Below are 24,865 nucleotides of genomic sequence, written 5' to 3'. Positions count from 1 at the left end.
GGATTGAAGGCACCACATGTGGTCCTGTGGGCTACCTGGTGCCAGCAGGCACCATGTTGGTGACCCCTGCACTACATAATAACATCCTGATGCCCCTCGAAACATTTGCGATAGCAGACTATAAGCAATACTTGGGTGTGGCCATTTTTAAGTGAACTGGAAGCCTTGAAGTGACGTATGAATTGCATCAAGGAGAGTGTAAACACACCTTCCCAGCTGTCAGGAATTTTAGCTGGAGAGCTCAATCTTAGTATCATTTGACCAAAGCACACGGTCCCATTTAAAGTCTTTTCAGAGTTTAGCAAACTCCTGATGTTTACATCTTTGATGGTGGGACAAAAAATATATATTCCTGGCATTAGTCTTACTTCTCTAAGCAGATTTTTCCCCTTCCCCTAACATCCTTGTGTGTGGGGGAGAGATAGACTTGGGTCCAAGCCTCACATTTTTTGAGCCTTTTTTATTATTGCTTTGACTGTGGGGTAGAGCAATTTAAAGTGAGTAGCTAATTTCTTGTAACCGTTTCCTGATTTATGAAAATGAACATAATTTCTTAAACAGCGAGTTCTCTTGTTTTCCCATTTTGATGAGTGGCTATGGAATTGCCCTCTTGTTTGAATTGCTTTCTTACTCCAGGGAGACAGGAAATCTAGATTGATACCAGATTCTACCTCTTTAAAAATTTGAAAGCTCTTTTGTTGTAATTTACTCTGACATGATATAAAAGCGATCAATCAACATCAATGGTTGGAGAGGTTACTCTTTGCACCAAAGCTGCTGTTGCAGTTCGCTATCGTTCTTCCAGACAAGTCAGTAGCTGTATTTTCTGAGACAATTGTTCTGTTTTTTTTCTGACCACAGAACATCTTTTTACTTCACTTAGGTTGCTCTTAACCAAAGCCAGTCATGACGTTGAGATCTGTGCATGGTCTGCGACTCAGTAAAATAACTTGTGTCTTATAACACTGCTTATATGTAACCCTCATGCATGAACTTTTTTTTTTTGTTTATATTCACTCTCCCTCGCAGTGTTTACTAACTCTGAGAGGACTTGTGATAAAGAGTTCATCATCCGCAGAGCTGCAACCAACAGAGTCCTCAATGTGCTGCGTCACTGGGTCTCCAAACACTCACAGGTTTGTTTCCACCCACTGCTGTGTGCAGGTCTGACTGTTCCGGCTTGTGTTTGTGCATTTGTGTGGCCTAATTAAAGCAGATGACTGATGGGTTCTCTTGCAGCTTCGCTGCTCTTAACTGAAAAAATGTAAACAGCTCGCGCGCACACAGACACACACGGAATATTTTCTTGCTGTTTCAGCCGGGCAGCCGGCTCTGCCGACCAACTCCTCTGCTAAACGGCCGTTGGTTAATGAATTGAACACCGAGGTAATTGCCTGACACTGCACAGAGGTTCTTCCCAGCTAGCGGCATTGATCTGTTTTTCTGTTTCTTCAATAATACAAAATACTACGATGATAGGGCAGCTTTAGTCAGCTTATTAACGCCCAGGTGGGCTCAAACACACACATACACTCACATTCATTTATCTACAGTGTCTACATAACAAGAAGAGCTTGTTAAAGCTGACCTTTGAACAAGAGTTGAGCTGGGAGTTAAATGACAATAAGCAGGGAAAGTAGGTGTATAGACTTTTAGGAATGAGGGGGTTTGATAAATACTCATACAGCGGTTACTGTCCATGTGCTCAGAATGGAAACAGCTACAGTAACTTTAGCTATGTGCTTTAAATGTGACGGTGAGGCGTCTATTTGTCTTTGTGCTCAGGACTTTGAGATGAACGGGGAGCTGAAGATGTCAGTGATTTATCTCCTGGAGGAGGTGTTGAGAGATCCAGACCTCCTGCCTCAGGAGAGAAAGGCTACTGCAAACATACTAAGGTGCAACGCCAACTAAAAGAACCAGCAAATGGTTAAAAAAAAAAAATCTGTTTCTGGCATTAACTGTTGATTACACTTTTAAATTAAATATTGAAAAAAAAAACATGCTTTCTTGTTCTCTTCTGTTCTTTTTTTTTGTGTTTTCTCCAAGCGCCCTTTCCCAAGACGAGCAGGACGATGCCCAGTTGAGGATAGAGGACATTCTACAGATGGTGAGATAACTACTGCATTTAATTATGCATTTTATGAGGAAATAAATAATTTCTATGCTAACTCTGCAGTTATTCTAGGCATAAAAAGGATTTATCAACTCTTGTTGCAAAATCTGCCTTCATAAACTGGTGCCTAACTTAATGATGCACTATTTAATCTGAATTTATGGCTTTATGACCCTTTGCTGGTATCCTTGTTCTTATCAATAACTCTGTCAAATACTGTATTAGGTAAATTGAAAACAATTGTAAACTGCAAGTTACAAAATTGCAACAGTGTTATTTCCTTCATACCCCATATTTTTCACCCATTGTTACAGAGCAACCACAAACTTTAAAAGTGTCTAATTGGAATTTCCTGTGGCAGATCAGCACAAAGTAGTTTGCAATAGTGAGGTGACATTTTACAAATAAAAATCTAAAAGCGTGTCATATTGTTGGGCTCAGCCCCTTTATTTCTGATATCCCCAAAATAAAATTCACTCCAAACTTATCCTTTCTGACTCCATCTAACTAATAACCGGAGTCTGTTCTGAAGGCCTCAAAAGTTTTATTTTTTTTAGAGAACATTAGTGAACAAACAGCAATATAAAGACCAAGGAACACAGCAAAGAGTTAAAGTTGTACTAAAGTTTAAAGCAAGGTTTGGTAAAAAAAAAAACAAGCCAAGCTTTGAACATCTAATGGGCATTTGAGAGGATATCGGCAGGTTAGGTAGGAATATGTGTTGACAAGACAACTATTAGCTGTACACTTAACAAATGTGGTCCTTTTGGAAAAGTGAGAAGAAAAAAAGCCATGGTAGAAAGAGAGCCGTAAAAAGTCCCATTTAAAGTTTGCTAGAAGCTGTGTAGGGGGGACAGTACCCTGGACACACCGTTCCAACTGTGAAACATGGTGGTGGCCGCATCATGCTGTGGTTATTCTGTTCTTTAGCAGGGGCAGAGAAGCTGGTCACAGTTGATGGGAAGGTAGATGGAGCTAAATGTAGGGTTGTCCTGGAAGAAAACTATTCAGGGTTGCATCCCAGTCAAAGTCACGACCAAAATTGAATTGAGAATTGGTGGTAATGTGAAAACTGATGTCTGCAAAAAGTGACTGAGTTTGAGCTAATTTGAAAATAAGAATGGACAGAATATTCAATCTTTATTTAGATGTGCAAAGAGTTTGCAGCTGTAATTCCACTGAAAGACGGTTTCACAAAGCTTGATTCAAATTCACACCACAGTTTTTTTAGTTTTGTAAACCTTGAAAACAGTGTACTGTTGTACTCCACATAACAATAATGTACTACTATTTGTGGTCCATTACATAAAATCAGTTTATTACGTTTTGTGAAAAGGTTTAGGTGCAATAAATACTTTTCCAAAGCACTTCATACTATCATAGAAATAGCTACGCTTCAGAGTAGTAGTGTGTGAGATGTGAAAAGTCCTGGTCAGTCCTCATCGTCCTGTCCCCCAGGCAGAAGGCGTAAGGAGACTGTCTCCTTGCTGCCACTCACCAGAGGACAATCAGCTGTCATCCATTACATCCACCGCAGCAGCTCGCTCTATTGGACACATATATACCTTGTTATTTACGCTTGTTCAAGAGTCTGTTCTGCATGTGTGTGTTTAGGCGGACTGTCCAAAGGCTGAGTGTCTCGAGTCTCTCTCGGCGATGGAGCTGGCTGAGCAGATCACTCTGCTGGATCACATCGTCTTCAGGAGCATCCCCTACGAGTCAGTCCTTTTACAGCACTCTCTGTTTTTACTCAATTGTCTGTATACATCGTAATAAAATAACTGCATGCCTTTTTAGGTGGACAATGAGAAAACAGTATAACCAAAATGTTTGTTTAATACATGTTATATCATGTTTTAGTTGCACATTTGATCGTATTTAGTCAATACAGTGCTGTACACTCAGATACCCTTAAACTCTGCTTTAAAGCAGACTAACTGTTTAGATTTTTTTAAAAGACAAAGTTAACTTTTTTTCATGTCCTCTGGAGGCCTATTGTGGTTTATCTTTGGACCACAGCTGGCTTTTTACTTCTTTTCTCACCTTGCCTTGTACTTGTCAACGGCAACATATACAGTGGTGCGGTGGGTGCTTAGAAAACGAGGAGAGTAGTCAGCTGGAGGATGGAGGAAGGGTCAATGGAACAAATTGGCTACATGAGTTTAACTAAATCAAAATGTTATTTCTGGGACACATAAACAGAAGTCCAGCAGGAATTGAGAGATTTACGCTCCTTATGTTGATCAGCTACTGTTTCCCTTTATTTGGGTAATAGCTCCAACGAGGGATCTCCTCAATTGTCCTAAAATGCTATTTCCTGTACATACATCTTTTTCTTATTTAAATAAAAATTAATTATGTTTTTGTCACAGGGATGTAGGAATAAAATGATAAATATCTAATTTTAGTTTTGAATTGCCTATCTGTCTGTAATATGTAGAACAAAAAGCATTTATCCCTTGGGTTTAGAAGACGTTCTCCTCCTAAATTAACTTCCATATGTCAGAATGGCTTAACATTCTTCTGTAAATGCTGAAAAAGCAGACAGACCCCAGAGGTAAACATCTGCGATACCTCCAGGAGGCAGGGATTCCTGTGCTATATATTAGCAAATGAATCTGACCTCAGCAGTTTGTCTTTGTCTCGCCTCTATCAGAGAGTTCCTGGGCCAGGGCTGGATGAAGGTCGATAAGACTGAAAGGACTCCCTACATCATGAAGACTAGCCAACACTTTAATGATGTAACTTATGTCTCCGTGGATATGGTTTTTATTCATCTTGCGGGCCCACTATCTCCTTTAAAAAAATCCCATTTCCTCCGCAGATGAGCAACCTGGTGGCATCCCAGATTATGAGCCACACTGATGTCGGCTCGAGAGCCAACTCCATCGAGAAGTGGGTTGCTGTGGCGGACATCTGTCGCTGTCTGAACAACTACAACGGAGTGCTGGAGATCACGTCTGCGCTCAATCGCAGCGCCATCTACCGCCTGAAAAAGACTTGGGCTAAAGTCAGCAAGCAGGTACAACATGTATAGGGCATTTTAAACTGTCCGTGTATTTTCAGTCACCAAAGAGTCGTGATGCTTTTACTTGTAATGTGTTCCCCAATGTGAATCCTAGAAATGACAAAAATACAATTCTAACAATAGTTGACTGAGTATATTTAGAATAATCTAATCCATTGATGTTCGGTCCATATTAAGGAGAGCAAAATTCACTTTTTAGATTTTATTGACCTTCACAGTAAAAATAAGTGGGTCAGAAGTTAAGGTAGAGTCCATATTTGTTCTGGTTTGTTTGCAGTAATCCTTTTAAAATAAATGTCATCGTGTGTTCGTGGTCTTGTCTAGACTAAAGCTCTGATGGACAAACTGCAGAAGACCGTGTCCTCTGAGGGAAGATTTAAAAACCTGAGGGAGACGCTGAAAAAGTAAGACATTATACATACAAAAAAAAAGATAATTTTAACTAGTCCTGAAACAGTTTTTAATCATCCGTACAGTTCTGCTCAGAGGTTTACATGAATGGCAAATAAACTTTAGAGCTTTTAAATGATTTATTTGAAAACTGTTTTCTAGAGTTTATTGATTACACAACACACCCTCCACTATTGTGGTTTTCCTCTGAACCATAAATCATCAGAGTTCACAGAAATAAAGGCTTAAAAACATCAGTGTACATGTAATAAATGTATATAATATTCTTAGTGGAACACATTATATATATTATTGAAAATGTACTTTTCAATAATGTTCTTATTTATTAAATAATTATCTTAAAGTGGCTGATAGCTAAACATACTCAAATTTTCCACAAGGTTGAGGTCAGCTTTTTGGGAAGGTCTTTCCTAAAGCTCAGCCTGTTTTATTCATTCTAAAGCCACTTTTGATGAATAAGGTAAGTTTTGTTTATCTTTGTCCTGTTTGAAGACCCAACTGTGTCCAAGTTCCAACCATTTCACGGAAACTATTACCCTCAGCTTAAAGGAAATTGGTTAGAACGTTAAAAAGCTAATCATAAACTACCTAAGCTCAGTCTGATCTTAAACTGGATACTGATGGAGCGCTGGTTTCACTGTGCACAGTCCAGTTTTAAAACGGCATCAACTGGGGTGGTGCTAAAAAGGAAAGAAATAAAGCATCCTAAATTAACACATCGCTTCAATGGAAATTTGCAGCTGCCCACATGAACAAGCTAAATGCCTTCCAGCGACAGGGTTTATGGTCAGCTGAGACAAACACTGAACTGTTTGGTCAGAGTGACCATAAGTATATTAGTAAGAGTCGATGAAATAGGTTATTAAACCCAAGAGGTATAAATCTGTTGCAGCTTACAAAGCGAGTGGAATAAAGAAGAATCAGGAGTAGGACTAACAGCAAGTTCTTCAATTACACCTCAAATCAACACCTAGATGGTAGAACTGGGACACAACTGGTTCTGAAATGGATAAAACAGACTAACATCAAGTTTCTGGAGTGGCCATCATAGCACCTGAGCACCCTGTGGAAAATGCATGTATGCCATGTAAAGTACATGAAACTCTGGAGAAGTAACCAAATATTAGTGGAGCTGTGTGTTGTTTATATGTTTATATGCATAACTCTATGTATAACTTTGACCCTAAGGAAAATCAAACAAATTCAAACTTGCACACCTGATTTTTGTTTTTTTTAAGTTATTAAAATCATATATTGTATAATATTCCACCTCAAAAGTAAATATTTCAAATACATCAATAAAAGTTAAAAATGATTATGACAATAATGTCGATATGTGTATGAAAACCTCTGACCGGATCTGTTTGATCTCCACACACTAATTTCCCAGCTGCAACCCTCCATGTGTGCCATACCTGGGAATGTATCTGACAGACTTGGCCTTTATCGAGGAAGGAACTCCAAATTTTACAGAGGAGGGTCTTGTTAATTTCTCCAAAATGAGGATGGTAGGCATATAATGTCCAGAAGTCATAACCAAATAAAAATATATCAGGACTGCTTTTTATTCATCAAGTTCTTGTTTGCATCTCCATTAGATATCGCACATCATCAGGGAGATCCGACAGTTCCAGCAAACACCGTACAGGATAGAGCATCAACCCAAGGTACTTCTTTTTCTGCTGCGGTGTCTTAATTTCTGATGAAATTTGTTACGGATATTTCCAGAGAAAAAAAAAAAAAAATATATATATTTCTTAGAGGAACCAGTTTGTTTTTACTGTCCAGTGATAAAGCGACAAAAACATACATTCTGAGTGGAGGAAATGTTTTTAGGTGTTAGTTAAGTGAGAAGCTTTGGCGTAATTACAGAAGTGCAGAATGTGTCCTCCCTATGTGGGTGCCAGGTGATATTCTCTGAAGGGACACTTCTCTCTAGCCTTTTAGTGCCTCCTTTCGCTCTCATGGAACCACATCTCGTGCGTAAGGTTGACAGGAGCAGGCAACGTTCCTGAGAGCAAAGCAGCAGTTCAAAAAGGAGCATAAGCCTGCTTGGCAGAGTTAAGATAGCATGCTGCAGACCTTGCATATATTTTGGAAGGAGCTGCGACTGTAATTTATTTGTGCCGTGTTTTGGCTGCGAGTAGCTGGTCCTGGCTATCACCTTTAAGAAGAGTGTTTATTGAGATTATCGAATGTGAAAATTATGAATCAGACCTCGTACTGTATATTTTGTGATCACAAAGCCAGACATTTTTGTAATCCTCTTTTCTAAAGTGGTTTTAAGGAAAGATGCACAGATCAGAAAAACAACTCTCCCACTGTGTATACTGTTAGTATCTTTATAGTGTATAGTGCATTCACTGATTGCAAAAAGGCAGGATTTTGGGTTTCCGACCAGGGCCCAATCAGGGCCTAAATTTGCTAAATTAAGGTGACTCCAGTCTTCAGCCATTTTTTATTGGATCTCTAATGAATATTTGTCCACAACTTTATCTGCTTTGCAGTGCTGCTTTCACCTTGCAAAGAACCAGATCTACATTAAAACATTTGTTCTTGTATCACTTGTGGTTTTTTCCCTCTTTTTGCCATTTGCCTTAATTCACAAAATATTTAAGCTAACACATTTTGACCAACAATTTTTAGTTTGACAACAACTTTGTAGTTCTCACAGAGCGATTACTTGAAATGTTGGCCCTAACTGTGTCAGGTGTTTGCTAATTTTTTTCATTTTTCTTAAAGACATGCCTGTCAGATATTCTTCATGTTTTTTTTTATTTTTTATTTTTTTTTATTTTTAGAATTCACACTTCTTTTACTTTCCATCTGTTAAAATATTTCATATTTGAGGCACAGAATTCACAATATGCAGTCCAGTCCTTGTCAGATACGGGTAATTGACTTTAAATTTTTGATAGGCCATCCACCCCAAGCCGGGAGTCTTGAAAGCAAAGTATATAAAATTTGGAGATGGATCTGTATCTGCTATAGGGTTCTTGAAGAAATACACATCTGTGCAGAAATCCATTTCTGTTGTAAAATCTTTCTAAGGTTTATTCCTCACAGCTATGCGCTGCAACTACCCCCCCTACCAAAAAAAAAAAAAAACAATTGCACTTCTCTCATTTGTCTTTCTGGCTTAGGTGACTCAGTACCTCATGGATAAGACTCTGACCATGGACGAGGACACGCTCTATGATCTCTCACTGAAGCTTGAGCCCAGACTGCCTGCCTGAATTGTCTCTGTTTGAAGCTTTTGAGAACCTACCGAACCTGCAAAGGTTAAACACCCACTTGAACCTGATCCATCGAGAGAGAACTGGAAGAACGTCTTTGGAGGAATGCGGAGATGGAATGGAATGGGACTTGTGGAAAATGAGTTGTTTTGCAGGACACTGAGGTAGCATGAGAAGAGGACAGAGATCGGTAGTGTCAGAGATCGGTAAAGTGTCTGAACGATTGTTTTCAACCGGACCAAGGTGAATATGTGTCGGACGCACAGCATGAAGGTTTCTTCAGTACAGAGTGTGGTGCACATTAGATCACTCTTCCTCAGAGAGCCTGAGAGTGCAGAGAAGTGGATGAACATAACAGAGATGTAGCATAACTGGGTGGAGATGCAAAGAGAGGTCTGAGCTTGTGTCTCTGTGCAATGGTTTGTGGTATGTCGCTTAAACATTTCCATGCAATGTCCTGAGCAAAGATCCCCGTAGAAAATGCTTTTTTTGTTATGACCACATTAAGCTTGCATGATCTCATCTTAGGATGTGTCTGTTTGAATGGCCTTTAACCTGAATTCTGAACGCAGCATGTATCACTCCAAGAAGGACTTTATTTGGTCAAATGCATCCTCTGTGAGCTGAATAGGACAAAAACATCAGCCCTCTTCAGATTTATCATTGAAGGACGCACTGAAGTGACGTTCCATATTTCTTGCAAGATTTTCACATATTCCAAACCAAATATTTAAGTCTATAACATATATTTTTTAATCTTTGTTTAGTTGCAAAATTCTATGTCAAAAGGAAAGCTATTTATTTATTTTTTTCTTGCCCAGATGAATGATTCAAATTTAAGATATTTTCCAGTGCCTTCCACTTGTGTCGGTCAATTTCTGCATACTTGACTATTTGTCCAGTTGGAGCTTTGTATAATTCTCTAGTGTACACTGGAAAAAATCTAAATCTAAATCTAAACTAATTTTGTTTTTTAAATTCTAAGAAAATAGGTCATGTATGCTGAACGGTACCGTAGCATGTTGGTGTATAGATCGGGAATGCAACACCGAAACATAAGCAAACATCGCCCTCTGCTGTTTAAATGTTGTAACGAGCCCTGCCAGCCTAAAGCGTTTGCAGCATCTGTGTGCAGTTCTAATGCATTGGCTTTTGTAAACTGTCAGCTGTGTGAATGTGTGTTTTCTGGCTGACCGCATGTTAGGCAGGGGCAGCTCTCTCTGAGATGTAGCTTTGCTTGACTGACGGTGGGATCATTGTTTACAGTTTAATTTATTTAGTACATTAGACTATATACAATTTTTTTTTTTTTTTTTGTAAATAGGGACTCCTCAGATATGCGGCTGGTAAGGAAGTCGTTATGCTGTGAATAACATTTTTATTGTTTTTCATTTATTCTTTTAATAAATCAATTTGAGTTTGCGTTGGTATTTATATTGAATTATTGTTTTTCATCTCATGAACATACAAAAAAATGTGTATTTATTAGATTGAAAAAAAAAATGTAGCATTTGAATGATCAGACTTTGTTTTTCACATTGATGATATGATAAATGGTGTTGCATGCACACAACAGCTGCATGTTGTGGATGTCTGACTGGATTTCTCCTGTACCTTCATCCACTGCTTCTCTGTATGAAAATTATCTGTGCTGAAAAAAGAAAGGTATAAAAACAATATTTTGTCCAATTAAATCGGGCATGTTTGTCTCTTGTCAAGCCCAGTGTTGGGGCTGCCAATTACAAACCAACCTGTTTTTACACAGTTGGAGCTTTCCTCATTTAAAAAAATGTGTCTATAGCTCTGAATGTCTGTTTTGGAAAAACAGATTGACGTGTTTGTGTTGTAGTTATTTATGTGTTTATGATTTTGTGTTACTTTACCTGTTTACATTTTCCACTTGTGGGTGCAGGGAAAAATAAATACAACATGCCTTACACGTTTTTTCTCTCCTTGAATTTAATGCTCTGCGGCTTTGATGATATTCAGATAATTTTACTGCAGCTTCTGTTACAATAAACCACAATTCATTTCAGGTCCAAGGGGCCAAACTGTGCACAACGGATTGTAATGCGAGACGAAAGATTATTTCTTGCATACTGTTGGACTGAATCCAAAATGTTCCAAGACAAAGCTGACCTCATTTGTACTATTCTGTGAAATTAATTAGGAAAGATAATTATGCATAACCAGGTTGAGCCTTAGAAATGCACTTAACATTTTTATATACATTTACATTTAAGCCTATAAGGTATTTTCTTAAAAAAAATAACCGCAATAAGCAAGTTCTTTCTGAATCGCACAGATTTAAAGAGCATATATCAGAGAACAAACACCAGAAATCTGAATAATACTACCCAGTCTCACTCTTCTTCACAATATCAGATCATGTTTTACTTGTGAGTGTTTAGCAGCACTTGTGCTACGTAGCTGTCAAAATGTTACTCTGAGGATACCATCTGTTGGGCCACTCAAACCCAATCTACACTTAGGGCCATCTACAGTTATCAGTTTTAAACAACAGCCAGTTATGTTCTGAGAGGAAAATATATTATCATAAAGTGGTGACTATATAATAAGATATTTCCATCATAGAAAGGTGTGATATGATGGAACAGCCGGTTGTAATGTTGTTGCATACTTTACTGGCTTTAAAATATGAGCTTTAAACAAAACGATCTTCCTACTTGCGCAATGTGTACACGCACATCACACACAAAAGGTGGAAGAAAGAAAAAAAGGCCTGAATTTCACAAGATATATACATCATTGTTTCTCAGCACGGTCTTGTGCTTGTACTGTTTAAATGTGGTCCTTTTTTATTACATTTTGCATGATAAGTGTTTTTACGTTTTGGTCCATAAAGTGTGTTGTCCACTCGTTGTATTCTTTGCAAAGACATTTCATAACCATAGGGAAGCTAAATGCATCTTTAAATATCTAGAAAGCAATCTGCATTCAATGGAGGGGCACAACGTAATAAAGTCTACAACATGAAACACAAGTTTAATTAAAATCTAAGCATATCTGATGCAATTGAGGCAGATGCACTTTGCGCATTGAAAACGATCAGTGCATTTTTAGCTAATTTGCTAAATTAAAATATGTATTTAAACTGTTTAAGGTGCTAATGAAATCAGCTTGTATTGTAATTTGTTAATCTCTCAGCCATATTTTCTATCTCAATTTACAACAATGCATGGAGTGCCTTTTACAAACTTCATCCATTTGTTTCTGTGAAGTTTGTTGATCCTTGGTGAACTTTTGCAAGAACTACAGTACCCAAACTGGACAGTTATAGGCTAACACAGAGGTAACCCCCCAGGCAGACTCATGGCTAACCCTTTGTTACATTTAGAACCACGTGAATACCTAACATGAAACTCTTTAGACTGAATAAGGAAACTAAAGTTTTTTTGTAAACTTACAACCCTACAGTTCAGCTTGAATCAACAAGTTCACTTCTTGCTACACCGCATTAATGCCTGGTTTAATATTTCACAAATCTTGGCTTAAAAAAAGTGAAATAATAACTTCCAAAATGAATGAAAAAACTCCTCCTTTTCCTAAGTTTTACAGACTTTATACAACCAAACAACATACTATGGAAAGAAACCAAAGGAGAAGGAACTATTAAGTTATATGAGAAATGGCTAAGAATTGCAAGCAGCAATGATTCCTCTCAATGATCCCCCTTGACTGATTTTCAGTTAACATATTTAGCAGTCATTTCCCCGAAGCAAGACTTTATATTTAACAGATACGGTCCTTAATCTTTCAGAAACTGCAGGGTGAAAAGGGGCCGAGATATATGTGTGCTGTAGAAAACCATCTGATAGGATTAACAAGAATAGACAAGTCAAGAGGGCTGAGGGAAACAAAGCGAAAAAGGAAAATCGTAATAAAATGTTTGACGAGTGATTGAGTCAGGATTTTTAATTTTCGGTATTGAGTGCAGGTAAACTTAGTTCAAAGTGTTAATTGCAAAATCCACATCACGCTGCACTTTCCTTGTGTTTCAGTGGCCTACAAAGAGACATCGCTTTAAGTAAATAACATTCTGGCATAATTTTCCATGCATCTGAAATTGTAGGTTGTTTTTTTTCCCTTCATAATAGATACACCTGGCCTGCCGTTCTATTAGTTGTGACACCGTCCAGGGAAGGCAGATCATCCGCTATTACCATATAACAGAAAGGATTCCTGGATCAATGTGTGCTTCTGTGTTTTTTGTGTCTCCGCTCTGTCTTCTCAAAGCACCAGTCGGTCGAGGCGGATTACCTTTCACCCTGAGTCTGGTTCTGCTGGAGGTTTTTTTTCCTGTTAAAGGGGAGTTTTCCTCTCCACTGTCACTTCATGCATGCTCAGAATGAGGGATTGCTGCAAAGCCATCAACAACGCAGACGACTGTCCCTGTGGCTCTACGCTCTTTCAGGAGGAGTGAATGCTGCTTGTCAAGACTTCATGCAACCTGCTGGGTTTCCTTAGATAGGAAACATTTTGACCAATCTGTCTGTATGATTTGATTGAATTTAACTTTGTAAAGTGTCTTGAGATGAGTTGGTGCTATATAAATAATATTGAATGGAATTGAATAATGTGATCTCCAGCAGAACAAAACTTTTATGAAAGTCTGTGACATGAGTGACTCAGATCCACTTAGAAATGCTGCTGATGCCACTACAACAGAATTTACTCAAGTGTTTTTCAGGTATTGGAGCAATAAACTCCCTAATAGCATTATACCGTCTGATACTATGCAATGCAGAAGCTCTGTCTGCACTGATAAGGGTTCACTTACCTCCACCTACCGAATGCTTAAAAATGTTCCAACAACCGAGTAGCACTGCCAATTATCTGAATAAATAGGCGAATAACTGTTCGATCAGTTGGGGCTTACACACACTGTGTGTAGAACATTGAATTTCCATCCTCAAATGGTCAAGTGGCTTACTCTGTCCTGTCATGGTAGAACACAGCTCACTTTGTACCCTTCATCCCAATATGCACACAACATATATAATGTGTGCACATCATTAGGCCTAGAGAAACAGACATGACAGGAGTAAATCTTCAACAATACGCCACAAAAATTAAGTTTGTTGTTTGTTGTTTACGCAAAATATGTTGCAAGATACAAAATGAATTAAACTTACCAAAGGTATCCCAAAGACTAGACCGATCCAAACGATTACAGGCAACAAAACACAAGAAAGAACTAAGACAACTAACACTAAGGAATTAACTAATATGGAAATACTCTAATCTAAATAATAACAAATAATTAACTTGGATATGGCAACACTTTAAGACATAACTAAACAATGAAATATTAGGAAGACCAACACAAATGACAACCAAAACAAAGGGTCATTACATTTTTGCCTGTAAGGGCCTGAATATTTGGACTTACTGACCATGAAAATCACTTTTTAACATTCCCAATACTCATCTTATAGCTGATTGGCTGCACTAAATTGCCACAAATGGTTTTGGAAAGCAGAGATTGATGTCTATGATGCATAGACTGAATCCAAAAGACAAAACATGAAAAATAGGTCTAATCTCTGCATCAGGGCCCATTTTCAGATAGTCCACAAACGGCACAAGTTTCCAGGCTTCAGTGTAGCTACAATAGGAGCAAGAAGGCAGACATTATGAGTGACGGAGAAAAGAGGATTTTCTGTCTGATGGCCCGGTAGAGGCTAATCCAGGACCGGTAGCGTTGTCCGTCTCTGATCCCCTTCACATTCTTCAATCTGCACTCACTTTGCAGATCAAGCCTCTCTGAACTGAGCTGCAAGGAACTCTCTGGCCCTCTTCAGCCTCCTCTTCTTTTTAGCTGAGCAAAGGTAAGTGATGAGATCTGAACCTTTACTTTTTCACTGCTAGCTTCTGCAATCTTTTCTTATATACGTTTAGCGGCCTGATGTGGGTCCAGATTAGCCTTGAGGATGTCCATAGCCTACATCTATTTTTAAAACATCCACAGTGACAACTGTTGTAACCCCATTAATGTGTAATCTGTGAGCATTTACAGGGTCATTTGAGATAAAAGGTTAATATTTTTCACAATAGCATTTAACAAGACTGCACTCTTTCATTCAGCTGAAAGTAGCTCATTGGATGAACATTTACAGCTCTTTGTCTACACAGCAGCCAATTGTGTAAGACCCTTTTAAGCTGCCTGCTATTCACAAGTGTCAGCCATCTGTCAGCTACTATTGTCTTAAATGTATTCTTTATCAAACTTCCATTTGTGTCTCCTGCACTTTATTAATGTGGTTCAACCTAATAAAAACATCCAATTGATCAATTTAAAAGTTAACAACTGCAGTGTTGCCTTTCTACATTTACACAGAGGTCACAGGGCACAGGTGCATTACCCCTTTTCTCTTCTCTCCTCATGTAATCTTCTGTGGTGAAAATCCCAACTAATCCCCCTTTTTACAATCTCTTTAAGGGGCCATTTTACTCCATTTCCTACTACGGACCATTATGTGACTCTTAACACACTTTTTGCTGACCCTTTAACCTGCTACAGGTCTTCCACCTCTTTTTCATTTTTCTTTCTCTCCTCTCTGTTCTCACAATGAGAAATCACATTTTGTTTCTCCTTTTTTTTTACTTTCCCAAATTGTCCTGACTGCTTATTTTAAACTTCAAATTACATTTTTTTCTTTATCAAACTTCACCCACCCATAGTAACAATTATCAAACTTCCGATCTTTCTGTTTCATCTAATCTGGGACCTGTTTGACTCCACCTGCCCACTCACTGTATCACTTTCTGTCCTTCCGGCTTGTCTTGCATAAGCTCAGCTAGCCAAGTCAAAACGGATCATCCAGTGTGCAGGGCCGATAGGCAGTCTTAGGTGGCTCTTCAGCTTCACTGAACATCAAAATTGTGATTAATTTTGTCCACACTGCAAGCTTTTATATTTTACATTTGAAATTTGTTTTGTGATATTAGACAACTAAAAAGCACGGCATTTATATATCTATCAAATTTGCATTCAAATGCTATCATTAAAATGAGCAGCCTCTATTTTAGGATGAAATCTGTATTATTCTAATGTGGCAGCTTCTCTCTCAGGTTCCAATCACCAATCAACTGATCAGCTGAGCGGGAGACTCTCTAAGGTCGACCAATCAGAGAGCTTCTTTCTGCTTCAGGACTAATCTCATCATGCAGGCTGGAGGTGTATTTGCCAACTAAAGATCTGATGGCCTAATGCAATTAGTTTTGTCAACCAGAAAAGATATATGCACATGAACGTAAAAAACACTGACATCTACAACTCAAACCCAAAAATAAGTTAGAATAATATTGTCTTTAACTTAAAAGATATTTTTAGCATATTTATCTTTCAAGGAATTATGATGTGAAAACACTGCAGTCAAAATTTTTCCTGCATCCTCCACACTCATTGGCATTACTTCTAGAGGTGTACAAAGTGTTGACATTTTTTTTGAATGCACTAAAATAATCTCACACATTTATCTATTTGGGGAAAAAAAATCACAAATTAATCCCCAAACCATTTGTGCCACATACTGACTTTATTGTGTTTTTTATTCTTCTGTATATGTTTACATTTAACTTCTTTGTATATTTTTCTTAAAAAGTGTTTATTGAGAGAAATTTCATTTATAATTAAGGTTTTAAATGTACTTGCTTCACCACCTCTGGGAGAGTTTATTAGGCTAAAATCCAGCACTAGTGGAAAGGTAACAGGAGCATCCACTGGAGGTGACTGTGTAACACCTCACAGATGCACAACATTTAGTCAACAGGTGTTATCTGTCAAGGGTACAGAAATTTGCAACAACATCCCAGCTGTTATAAGAGACTGTACTATATTAAGTTAATTTAAAACCAATTGTAAAAAGAATGGCTTACAGGGAACCAGATCTGTGATCACTAATTTTAGATTATCCATGTCATGTAGAGTGTTGTTAATGTTCCACTGTCTTTTATTCTATTGTATTGTTATTCATTGATTGATTTATTGGTGTTTTCTGTCTAGTGTCTAATTATTTGGTGTTTTCTTGCTTTTTTCTAATTCGCTTGCCAGAGACTACAGATGTAAAGTAGCCTTTGGGCTAATTAGCATATTTACATTTAAATGGTCATGAATATGCACCGCCCCATTAAAAAATAAAATCAAGTCCAACCAATGTCAAATTTCCTGTTATAATCATCTTTAATTGTATCACAATAGACAATCCACTGAAATTTGTTCTCGGCATTTAACTCATTCCTTAGGGAGCTGTGAGCTATCACTGTGTGGTGCCTGCAGAGCATTCTGGGGCTAAGGCGTTTTGCCCAAGGACCCAGAGTAGCAGGCAGTGGGATTCAAACCCAAACAATTGCAGAATCCCCAGGACACAAGCACAATTCTCTAATCACTATGCCACCATTCCTATTATAGGACGTAATTTGTATTTAAACTGATTCTGATTTAAAAAAAATTTTCATTAAATAACATTATTTAGTCTGGTTATCTTTAACTTTTGTGAACAATTATGGTACAATTCAGGGTTTAGGACAAAAGTCATACAGAAAACACAAGCAAACAAATGCTTAATGCTGAAAAGTTATTGAAATGTCGTATTTGACCTTTTTCTCTTTGCCAGGTAATACCTTGACCAAATAGCTATGGCCAACTCTTTCACCCGTATGATAACCGGTCGTAACACAGCAGTGTTGATGGCCATGGGAGCCGGCACACTGGCAACTACATTTCTCCTCAATGATAACACTGCTGCAGCTGAAAGGAGAAGGTTCTATCCCCCCAGGTACATTTCTGAGAAGTGTTTTTTTTTTATACAAACCCTCAAGAGCAAAGTAGTAGTAGATTTGGCTGCAGCCTGATGTCAATAATATAGTTAAAGACTCACATCTTAAAGACTCTGAGAAATTAACAGTACATGTGAATCCTTTAGTGCTGTGATTATGTGGTTTCCCAAAACAACAGACTAAATTAGCTGTTTTGGCTGATCTAGTCCTGGACATTGCATTGACTCAAAATGACACCTAAGCTGTTGTTGATTCATTTCTACAGTGCTGATTACCCTGACCTGAGGAAGCACAACAACTGCATGGCAGCAGCCTTGTCCCCAACCATTTATGCTCATCTGAGGGACAAGGCAACTCCCAACAACTGGACCCTGGACCAGTGCATCCAGACTGGGGTGGACAACCCCGGACACCCCTTCATTAAGACTGTGGGCATGGTGGCTGGGGATGAGGAAAGCTACGAGGTTGGATTTGATATACAAAATATTTAATTTGAGTACAGTTGTAATAATTTTGTGAAGCCCATTTGCTTGATTTTTCTCTCTCAGGTGTTTGCTGAGCTCTTTGACCCCGTCATTAAGGATAGACACAATGGATATGATCCGCGCACAATGAAGCACCCCACTGATCTGGAGGCTTCCAAGGTGGCACTCATTCATATATATATTTTTTTTAATAAAATTACCTAAGCTCACATAGACAGTAACCCTTGATTCTCTTTTCTCAGATCACCTCAGGAATGTTTGATGAGCGCTACGTGTTGTCATCTCGTGTGCGCACCGGACGCAGCATCCGTGGACTGAGCCTTCCACCTGCATGCACGCGGTCCGAGCGCCGTGAAGTGGAGCGTGTGGTTGTCACCGCCCTCTCTGGCCTGAAAGGAGACCTGGCCGGTCGGTACTACAGCCTGGGAGAGATGACTGACACAGAGCAACAGCAACTAATTGATGTCAGTACACACTCAAACAAGGACATTGTTGCTTTTTGTTCTGCTTTTGATGACACATGCTGTCTAATATCCCCAACAATTCTTCTGTCCCTTCACTGGCCAATCAGGAGCACTTCCTGTTTGATAAACCTGTATCACCTTTGCTCACGGCAGCTGGGATGGCCAGAGACTGGCCTGATGCTCGTGGCATCTGGTAAGCAAAAAGCAACAGAGTCTAGAGGACATTCTGCTTTTTCAAGCTCATATAAAGCCAGTTAAGATGTGGCCATCATGTAATGTATGACAAATTCCATCTAAGGCCTTTTTATTCCATTTCCTACCCATGTGGGCCACATATGTGAGAATACAAGAAGCCAAAATCTTACTTGTAATTGTTATAATCATAAAATATGTTATTTAATATCTTTTTGGAGTATACAGAAACATTTTGAGAGAATTTTTGAAATATCGCAGACAGACAGATTTATCCATTTTGGATAACAGCGTTTATTAGTAAGCAGAGTGATAGGAGTGATAACAACAGCCACAGCCAACATTTACATATGTGGCCAATGTGGGATGGAAACACACTAAAAGATGGGCCCCAGATGTTTTTTGCCTACAGGTTAGATGACAGCTATATTTTAGTTGCATTTCTGGACACTTTTGGATAAAAAGTGGCACCCATATGAAGTTTAGATGTGTCAGCTTAGACCTGGTTGATTTTGGTCAGCTCTACTTTGTCCCATGCAAGAAGCCCATATTGTAAATCTACTTAGACTCTATTCTGTCAGAGGAAAATCCATACAGGGTTTGCATACACATGTTATAAAGAACAAGTGGAAGATATCATACAATTAATCTTTATTTGCCTTTAAGATATGTAAATTGGTGGTTATGAGCTGGTCTTTTTAAAATTTGATCACTTATACAAGACTAACAAAAATAGAGCAATCTGTAACAACCGGTTTTACCACACTATTGTTTCTTGCATGCAAAATGCAGAATAAAAACCTGCAAGTAGAAAGAAGTGTTTAAAATTATATAAGCAGCTTTAATTGAGAATTCTCTCACGGAAACTATAAGCAACAATGCATTATAGAAAAGTAAACCCTTCAGTAAGGACAAAAATACTTCAGACAAAGTACAAAACAAAAGCATTCAAGTTTACATTAATGTTAAGGAGTATGCTTTGTTCGGACCACCTATCAGTGGCTAATTGCTAAATAACATAGTGCTTTTAAAAAAAACCTTAAGCAGCCTTAAGCTCATATTTGGGTGTAAGACCAATATCAAAAACAAGATTATGCACAAAATTAATTGGACAACTGAGCATGTTTTTTGTTTTTTGCTCCACATAAGATCCTCAATGGCTGGAGTTAAAGCAGACAAACCTGTATCAGCTCTGAGCTCATGTTCAATGACCAGTCTGTTTCTGTCTTTTGTCTTTAGCTAAAGCCAATCTGACAGATGCAGGTACTGCTGAGTGGTAGGTCCACGGGTGGCGAGGGTTCTCACTCATCATGGTGCAGCACCAGAAGTGAGAGAGGCCTACTCTGTGAATTCTTGCATGCAGTCACACGATTGCCCCACCAGCTTACTGTCTTAACTTCTTAGCAATGTGATGATTTCAGTATTTATTTCAAATGTGTCACGCATCCAGTCCTCATCTCGTCATGTTTCGGCATGCCCAATCAGCTTATGTAAAACAAACTTTGCATATCTTTTTACATGGTGCAAAACGTTTGGTGCAAACTCACATGACAAGACATTGTCACCACCTTGTGAGAGGAGTGTGATTAAATGGAACTTCATTTTCTGACCATTTCCCCCAGACAAAGGCCAATGATCCACTGAAAATGTGTTTGTTTCCCACATTTTGGTTGGGACCCGCTAGTTAAGAAAAACTGCTTTAAATTCTGTTCTTATGACTTTTGTCTCTTTTGAGTGTCAAAACCTAACTCCACGTGTTTTTATTTTATTTTTATTTTTTTGTTTGTTTTTGAGTGTGTGTTCAATTTCAATGAAAGACAATTTGCTTATCCTACTGTGACTGAAATAAAACATTCTCTGATAGACCCTTCACTTCTATAACTTGCGATAAAAATCCAAAATGCTTCCTGTTTGATTCAGGCACAACAATGGGAAGAACTTCTTGATCTGGATTAATGAGGAGGACCACACAAGGATCATATCGATGGAAAAAGGAGGAAATATGAAGCGAGTGTTTGAGAGGTTCTGCAGAGGTCTAAAGCAGGTCAAAAAAATTAATTTTCTTCAATCCACCTCACTGAGCCAGTCAAAATTTTAAACACAAATGTTTGTTTTGTGAGTCAGTGATAAATTAAAATTTTTCCAAACAATGAATCAGGAATTTTATTCACTATGTTTATTTTTTTGTAACATTTAGGTGGAGCATCTTATTCAAGAGAGAGGATGGGAGTTCATGTGGAACGAACGTCTGGGATACATCCTGACCTGTCCCTCCAACCTCGGCACGGGGCTCAGGGCTGGTGTGCATATTCGCCTGCCGCTTCTCAGCAAGGTAAGAGAAGAGTTGGACAAAGACACAAACAAACAAACACAGTAACAGATTCTTACCCTGTATCTATGGCGTTCATGTCTGGAGGTAATTTTGGTTTTGTGCTGGTTGAAATGTAGGATCCACGCTTTAAAAAGATCCTGGAGAACTTAAGACTACAGAAGCGAGGCACAGGAGGAGTGGACACCGCTGCCACTGGAGACACCGTTGACATCTCAAACCTCGACCGTCTGGGCAAGTCAGAGGTAAAAGTGGGGGATGTCGGGGGTGGAAAAAAAAAGTAACAATAAAGTAACAATAAAGCTGAACAGCAGGCAGAAAGCGGCAGGGTCAGACTGAGGAGATCAGATGTACGGACCACAGCAGGTGTGTGCTGGGAATAACCTTACTACCTGCTGGTCCTTAAGCTCTAATCCTGGCAGGGAAGTGCCACTTGAGGTTAAAAGACTGTTTTTTGCTCTGCTTAGTCGGTCGTGAAAGATCTCCAAATAGACTGTGGCAGCAAGGCTTTACTGGTCAAATGCTAGACAAAGTCATAGATGTGTCAGGTCTGGGCTAAACTGGCGTATCTTCTCAGAAAACAGAGTAATGCCGATCTCAGGGAACAACAGTCTGTAAGTAAAATTTTTCATTAACTCCTTATTGAAGGAACTACTATATTGATTTACAATCAGCTTTACAGTGTAAAACGAATTATAGTCCAGTATTAGGCAAACAAATGTACACAATACATGCTACATACATGTTATATAAATCACCTTATCTTACCTTACCTTACATGATTCGAATATTGCATTTTAGTACTTTGCATTTGATGTACAAACTCTTCACTTAAATATGGGTTCATGAAGAGAAATTAACCCAGTATTATAGAAAGACCAGTGTGAGCATTGCCATAGACAATAACATGAATCATTGATGTAGAGTTAATTGAGAATAATGTCAAGTACTAAAAATCCCTTATTTTTATTGTCAAACTTAGAGGGTAAAATGTTATTAATAAAGATAATTAATTTAAGCATAGTTGTGAACCTAATAGTCTGTATTAATACTGGCTTAAAAGTGATCCTTTGTAAAAACATACAGCATTTGTAGATACAGTTTGCAATTAGAGCTTAAACTTAGAACACTAGTATCTCTGAATGTATTTAAGACCATGACAGATCCCATTATGTTTAGGTTGCAGCAATGGAATTGTTTTACCTGAGTCATTTGCATATCATTTATTGTAAATTTATGTTCATTGTGACTGTGTGTTGTAACTGAATCTCTGTATAGTGCCAGCCTTGGCCAGGCAGCATACTCTCTTGTAAAGGAGATATTTTGATCTCAATGGGACAAACCTGGTTAAATGAAAGTGTATTATTATTATTATTATTATTATTATTATTATATAAAACTCCTTCTGAGCATCCTTTCTGTGATTCATTTGCAGGTCGAGCTGGTACAGCTAGTGGTTGACGGTGTCAACTACCTCATTGAGTGTGAAAAGAGGCTTGAAAGGGGTCAGGACATCAAGATCCCTTCTCCAATTTCTCAGTTCAGGAAGTAAAGGTTTCCTCTCTTGGGAACATTGAGGAAGAACGATTGCTCCAGTGGCTCATTGTTTAATCTTCTGCTCTTATAAGATATTCATGACATGTATAACGCTGTAAAAACTTACATGTAAATTACAGCTATTACTTGTACATGGATTCTGATAAAAATAAAATTCTAAAAGTGAAATGAGTTGTGTTGGCATTTTATTTATAAATTTCAGTGCTGGTGTTTTTCATTACTACCCCACCACAATTAGTCGCCACAATAGCTTATGCTGCCTTATTTCAATTATAAAGAGGGCACAAACTCAAATACAGACGTTCAAAATCACTTCCATTGTCATGAATGTATAAAGTCAAGCACCAGGCTGCTTCTACAAACATTTTTAAAAGAATGTATCACTCTCATGAGCTAATTTTACCTTTACAATAAGCCCAATTGTGATATTCCACCGTCAACTGTGAATGATATCATAACTAAGTGAAAGTGACTCAGACATAAAGTGGCAGGCCACTTAAATTCAAAGAGCGGGTTCAGCAAATGCTCAGGCGTAGGGGTCGCTAACTTTCTGCAGAATCAGTAGCTACAGACCTTCACAAGGCTTTCAAATTAGCTCAAAGACAATCCATTGAAAGCTTCATGAATCAGGCTTCTATGGCTGAGTAGCATCATCGAAGTGTTTGATGGAATGTTGTGAAGCATGCCACGATTAGACTCTGGAGCAGTAGAGATATATACCTACTTTACACTACACTACTACTACTCTTTTTAACCGTGCCGAGACCAGTCCAAGCTCGGTAACCGAGATAACTATCGAGTGTAAATGGAACGCAAACTGAACTGAACCGAGCCAGACACAACCGATCCGCGCTAAATGCAGACCAGTTCCATGTGTGGGCTCGGCCCGGTTTTTCCGTGGCCCGGTTCTCTATTAACAAAGAGCGCATGAGCAGACCTCCTTTCAGCCAGCTGACATTTCAGACATTCACAAAAATATTAGCTTCCCTACCGTGATACACGATTTTCAGTGATGATGCTCCTTAGCGGTGTAATGAACCTCAGCGTCCGTCGCTGTTACCTGCGTCTGTAAATCCTTATTTGTCATAGTTTGAGTTCTGTTTTTAGTTTAGGTACTGTTGGTGTTTGATATCTGTCATTGTTTTCAGTATTATTTCTGTGCAGTTCATTTGTTTTCTCAGTTCTGTTGGGATCTCGGTACTGATGTTGGCTCTGATTACTTACTCCACACACCTGCTCATCTCCACCCCTGCTGCAATTAGTTCTAACATGCTCCACCTGTATCTACCACTACTTAACCAGCTCCCAGACCCAACATCAGTGCCAGATCCTCTCATGAGCTTACTTGGTGAGTTGTATCCAGTGGGTTTTTTCCCTATCTGTTGATCCTGACCTTATTTTGCTTTGTGGATTCTGAGACAGCTGATTCTTTACCTGTTTTGCCCTGCTTGTTGGATTACCTGCTTGTTTTTGTCTTGACCGGACTTGTGTTTTGGATTTTCTGAGTTTTTGCCTTTCCAGGACCTGTGTTTTTGGATTCCCTGAGTTTTTCTTTGTTCCTGCCTGTTTTTGGGTTCAGCTCTCATGTACTGACTGGAACTGTTTTTTGAGCCTGTCTATCCCTTTTTCTGCCAGTCTGAGGTTAATAAATCCTCCTTTCATCCACTCCTGTTGTCGGTCTGAATTCTGGGTCCATCTGTCCCCGTTCATTACAGTAGGATCTGGCCATAACATGGACCCATCGACCGACAAGCAGTTGAGTTTGCAAGCCCGAGCCAACAGTGACGGGGGTCCGCTTCCTGCTCGGAACGTTCGCTCTGGGAGACTGGTTTTGCTTGACACACAAACCCCTCCTCCCGTTCAGAAAAATAAGGCTCATTTACCCAGAGACTCCGCTGTCAGTTTCACCCAAAGGTTCGTCCCAGACCCGAGACTGTATTTGGAGGTTGAGGCAGATGTTATTGCAGATATCCGCCCCGATCTTTTTCTTAATCCTGACTTGTTTCCTGATTACGTGGAGGAGGCGTGCCCTGCAGCGCAAGTTTTTGCCGACTCATCCCCGCAAACAGATAAAGTCCCAGTGTCCTCCCGGTCAGGTCAGCACCGGAGACATCGCCGCAGACCCACTAAACGGGTTCCTCCCCTTCCTTCTGAGCAATCTGTCAGGTCCTCCCAGTCTTCTTCTGCTTCTAATCCCGTTCTGCTGCCAGAGATGGTTCCAGCTCCTGCCCTAGTGGAGTTTTCC

The 24,865-nt window shown here is 38.9% G+C and overlaps 2 protein-coding genes across 3 annotated transcripts in view; both read left to right on the top strand.

Moving 5' to 3' along the window:
- Nucleotides 1-10,730, top strand: part of rasgrf2b (Ras protein-specific guanine nucleotide-releasing factor 2b) — a 78,156-nt gene extending 67,426 nt beyond the window's left edge. For both annotated transcript variants that reach the window (XM_012870063.3, XM_012870064.3), the window contains 10 exons: nt 1,030-1,136; nt 1,786-1,898; nt 2,050-2,110; nt 3,731-3,834; nt 4,773-4,857; nt 4,941-5,138; nt 5,469-5,548; nt 6,946-7,063; nt 7,154-7,222; nt 8,699-10,730. In XM_012870063.3, coding sequence (XP_012725517.2) covers nt 1,030-1,136; nt 1,786-1,898; nt 2,050-2,110; nt 3,731-3,834; nt 4,773-4,857; nt 4,941-5,138; nt 5,469-5,548; nt 6,946-7,063; nt 7,154-7,222; nt 8,699-8,791 — 1,028 coding nt within the window. In that variant the 3' untranslated portion in view covers nt 8,792-10,730. The remainder of the gene's footprint in view (nt 1-1,029; nt 1,137-1,785; nt 1,899-2,049; nt 2,111-3,730; nt 3,835-4,772; nt 4,858-4,940; nt 5,139-5,468; nt 5,549-6,945; nt 7,064-7,153; nt 7,223-8,698) is intronic.
- Nucleotides 10,731-14,512: 3,782 nt separating this feature from the next.
- On the top strand, nt 14,513-22,788 carry LOC105931415 (creatine kinase U-type, mitochondrial). The gene is made up of 10 exons (XM_012870091.3): nt 14,513-14,643; nt 17,431-17,592; nt 17,859-18,057; nt 18,142-18,237; nt 18,321-18,542; nt 18,650-18,735; nt 20,655-20,778; nt 20,932-21,066; nt 21,183-21,308; nt 22,499-22,788. Exons 2-10 carry the CDS (start codon nt 17,453-17,455, stop codon nt 22,613-22,615), a joined length of 1,245 nt encoding a protein of 414 aa, XP_012725545.2. The 5' UTR covers nt 14,513-14,643; nt 17,431-17,452; the 3' UTR covers nt 22,616-22,788.
- The last annotated feature ends 2,077 nt before the right edge of the window (nt 22,789-24,865 follow it).

Source organism: Fundulus heteroclitus, chromosome 12, assembly GCF_011125445.2.
Source record: "Fundulus heteroclitus isolate FHET01 chromosome 12, MU-UCD_Fhet_4.1, whole genome shotgun sequence".
Taxonomy (NCBI): domain Eukaryota; kingdom Metazoa; phylum Chordata; class Actinopteri; order Cyprinodontiformes; family Fundulidae; genus Fundulus; species Fundulus heteroclitus.
The sequence above is the reverse complement of the archived record's forward strand: the minus strand, read 5'-3'. Positions and strand labels throughout refer to the sequence as shown.

Bases quoted from the DNA above. Each gene is read 5' to 3' on its own strand.
- LOC105931415 (XM_012870091.3), top strand. From the start codon at position 17,453: ATGGCCAACTCTTTCACCCGTATGATAACCGGTCGTAACACAGCAGTG. The intron at 18,543-18,649 runs GTCAGTACACAC...CTGGCCAATCAG, and splicing joins AGCAACAGCAACTAATTGAT to GAGCACTTCCTGTTTGATAA. The intron at 21,067-21,182 runs GTAAGAGAAGAG...GTTGAAATGTAG, and splicing joins GCCTGCCGCTTCTCAGCAAG to GATCCACGCTTTAAAAAGAT.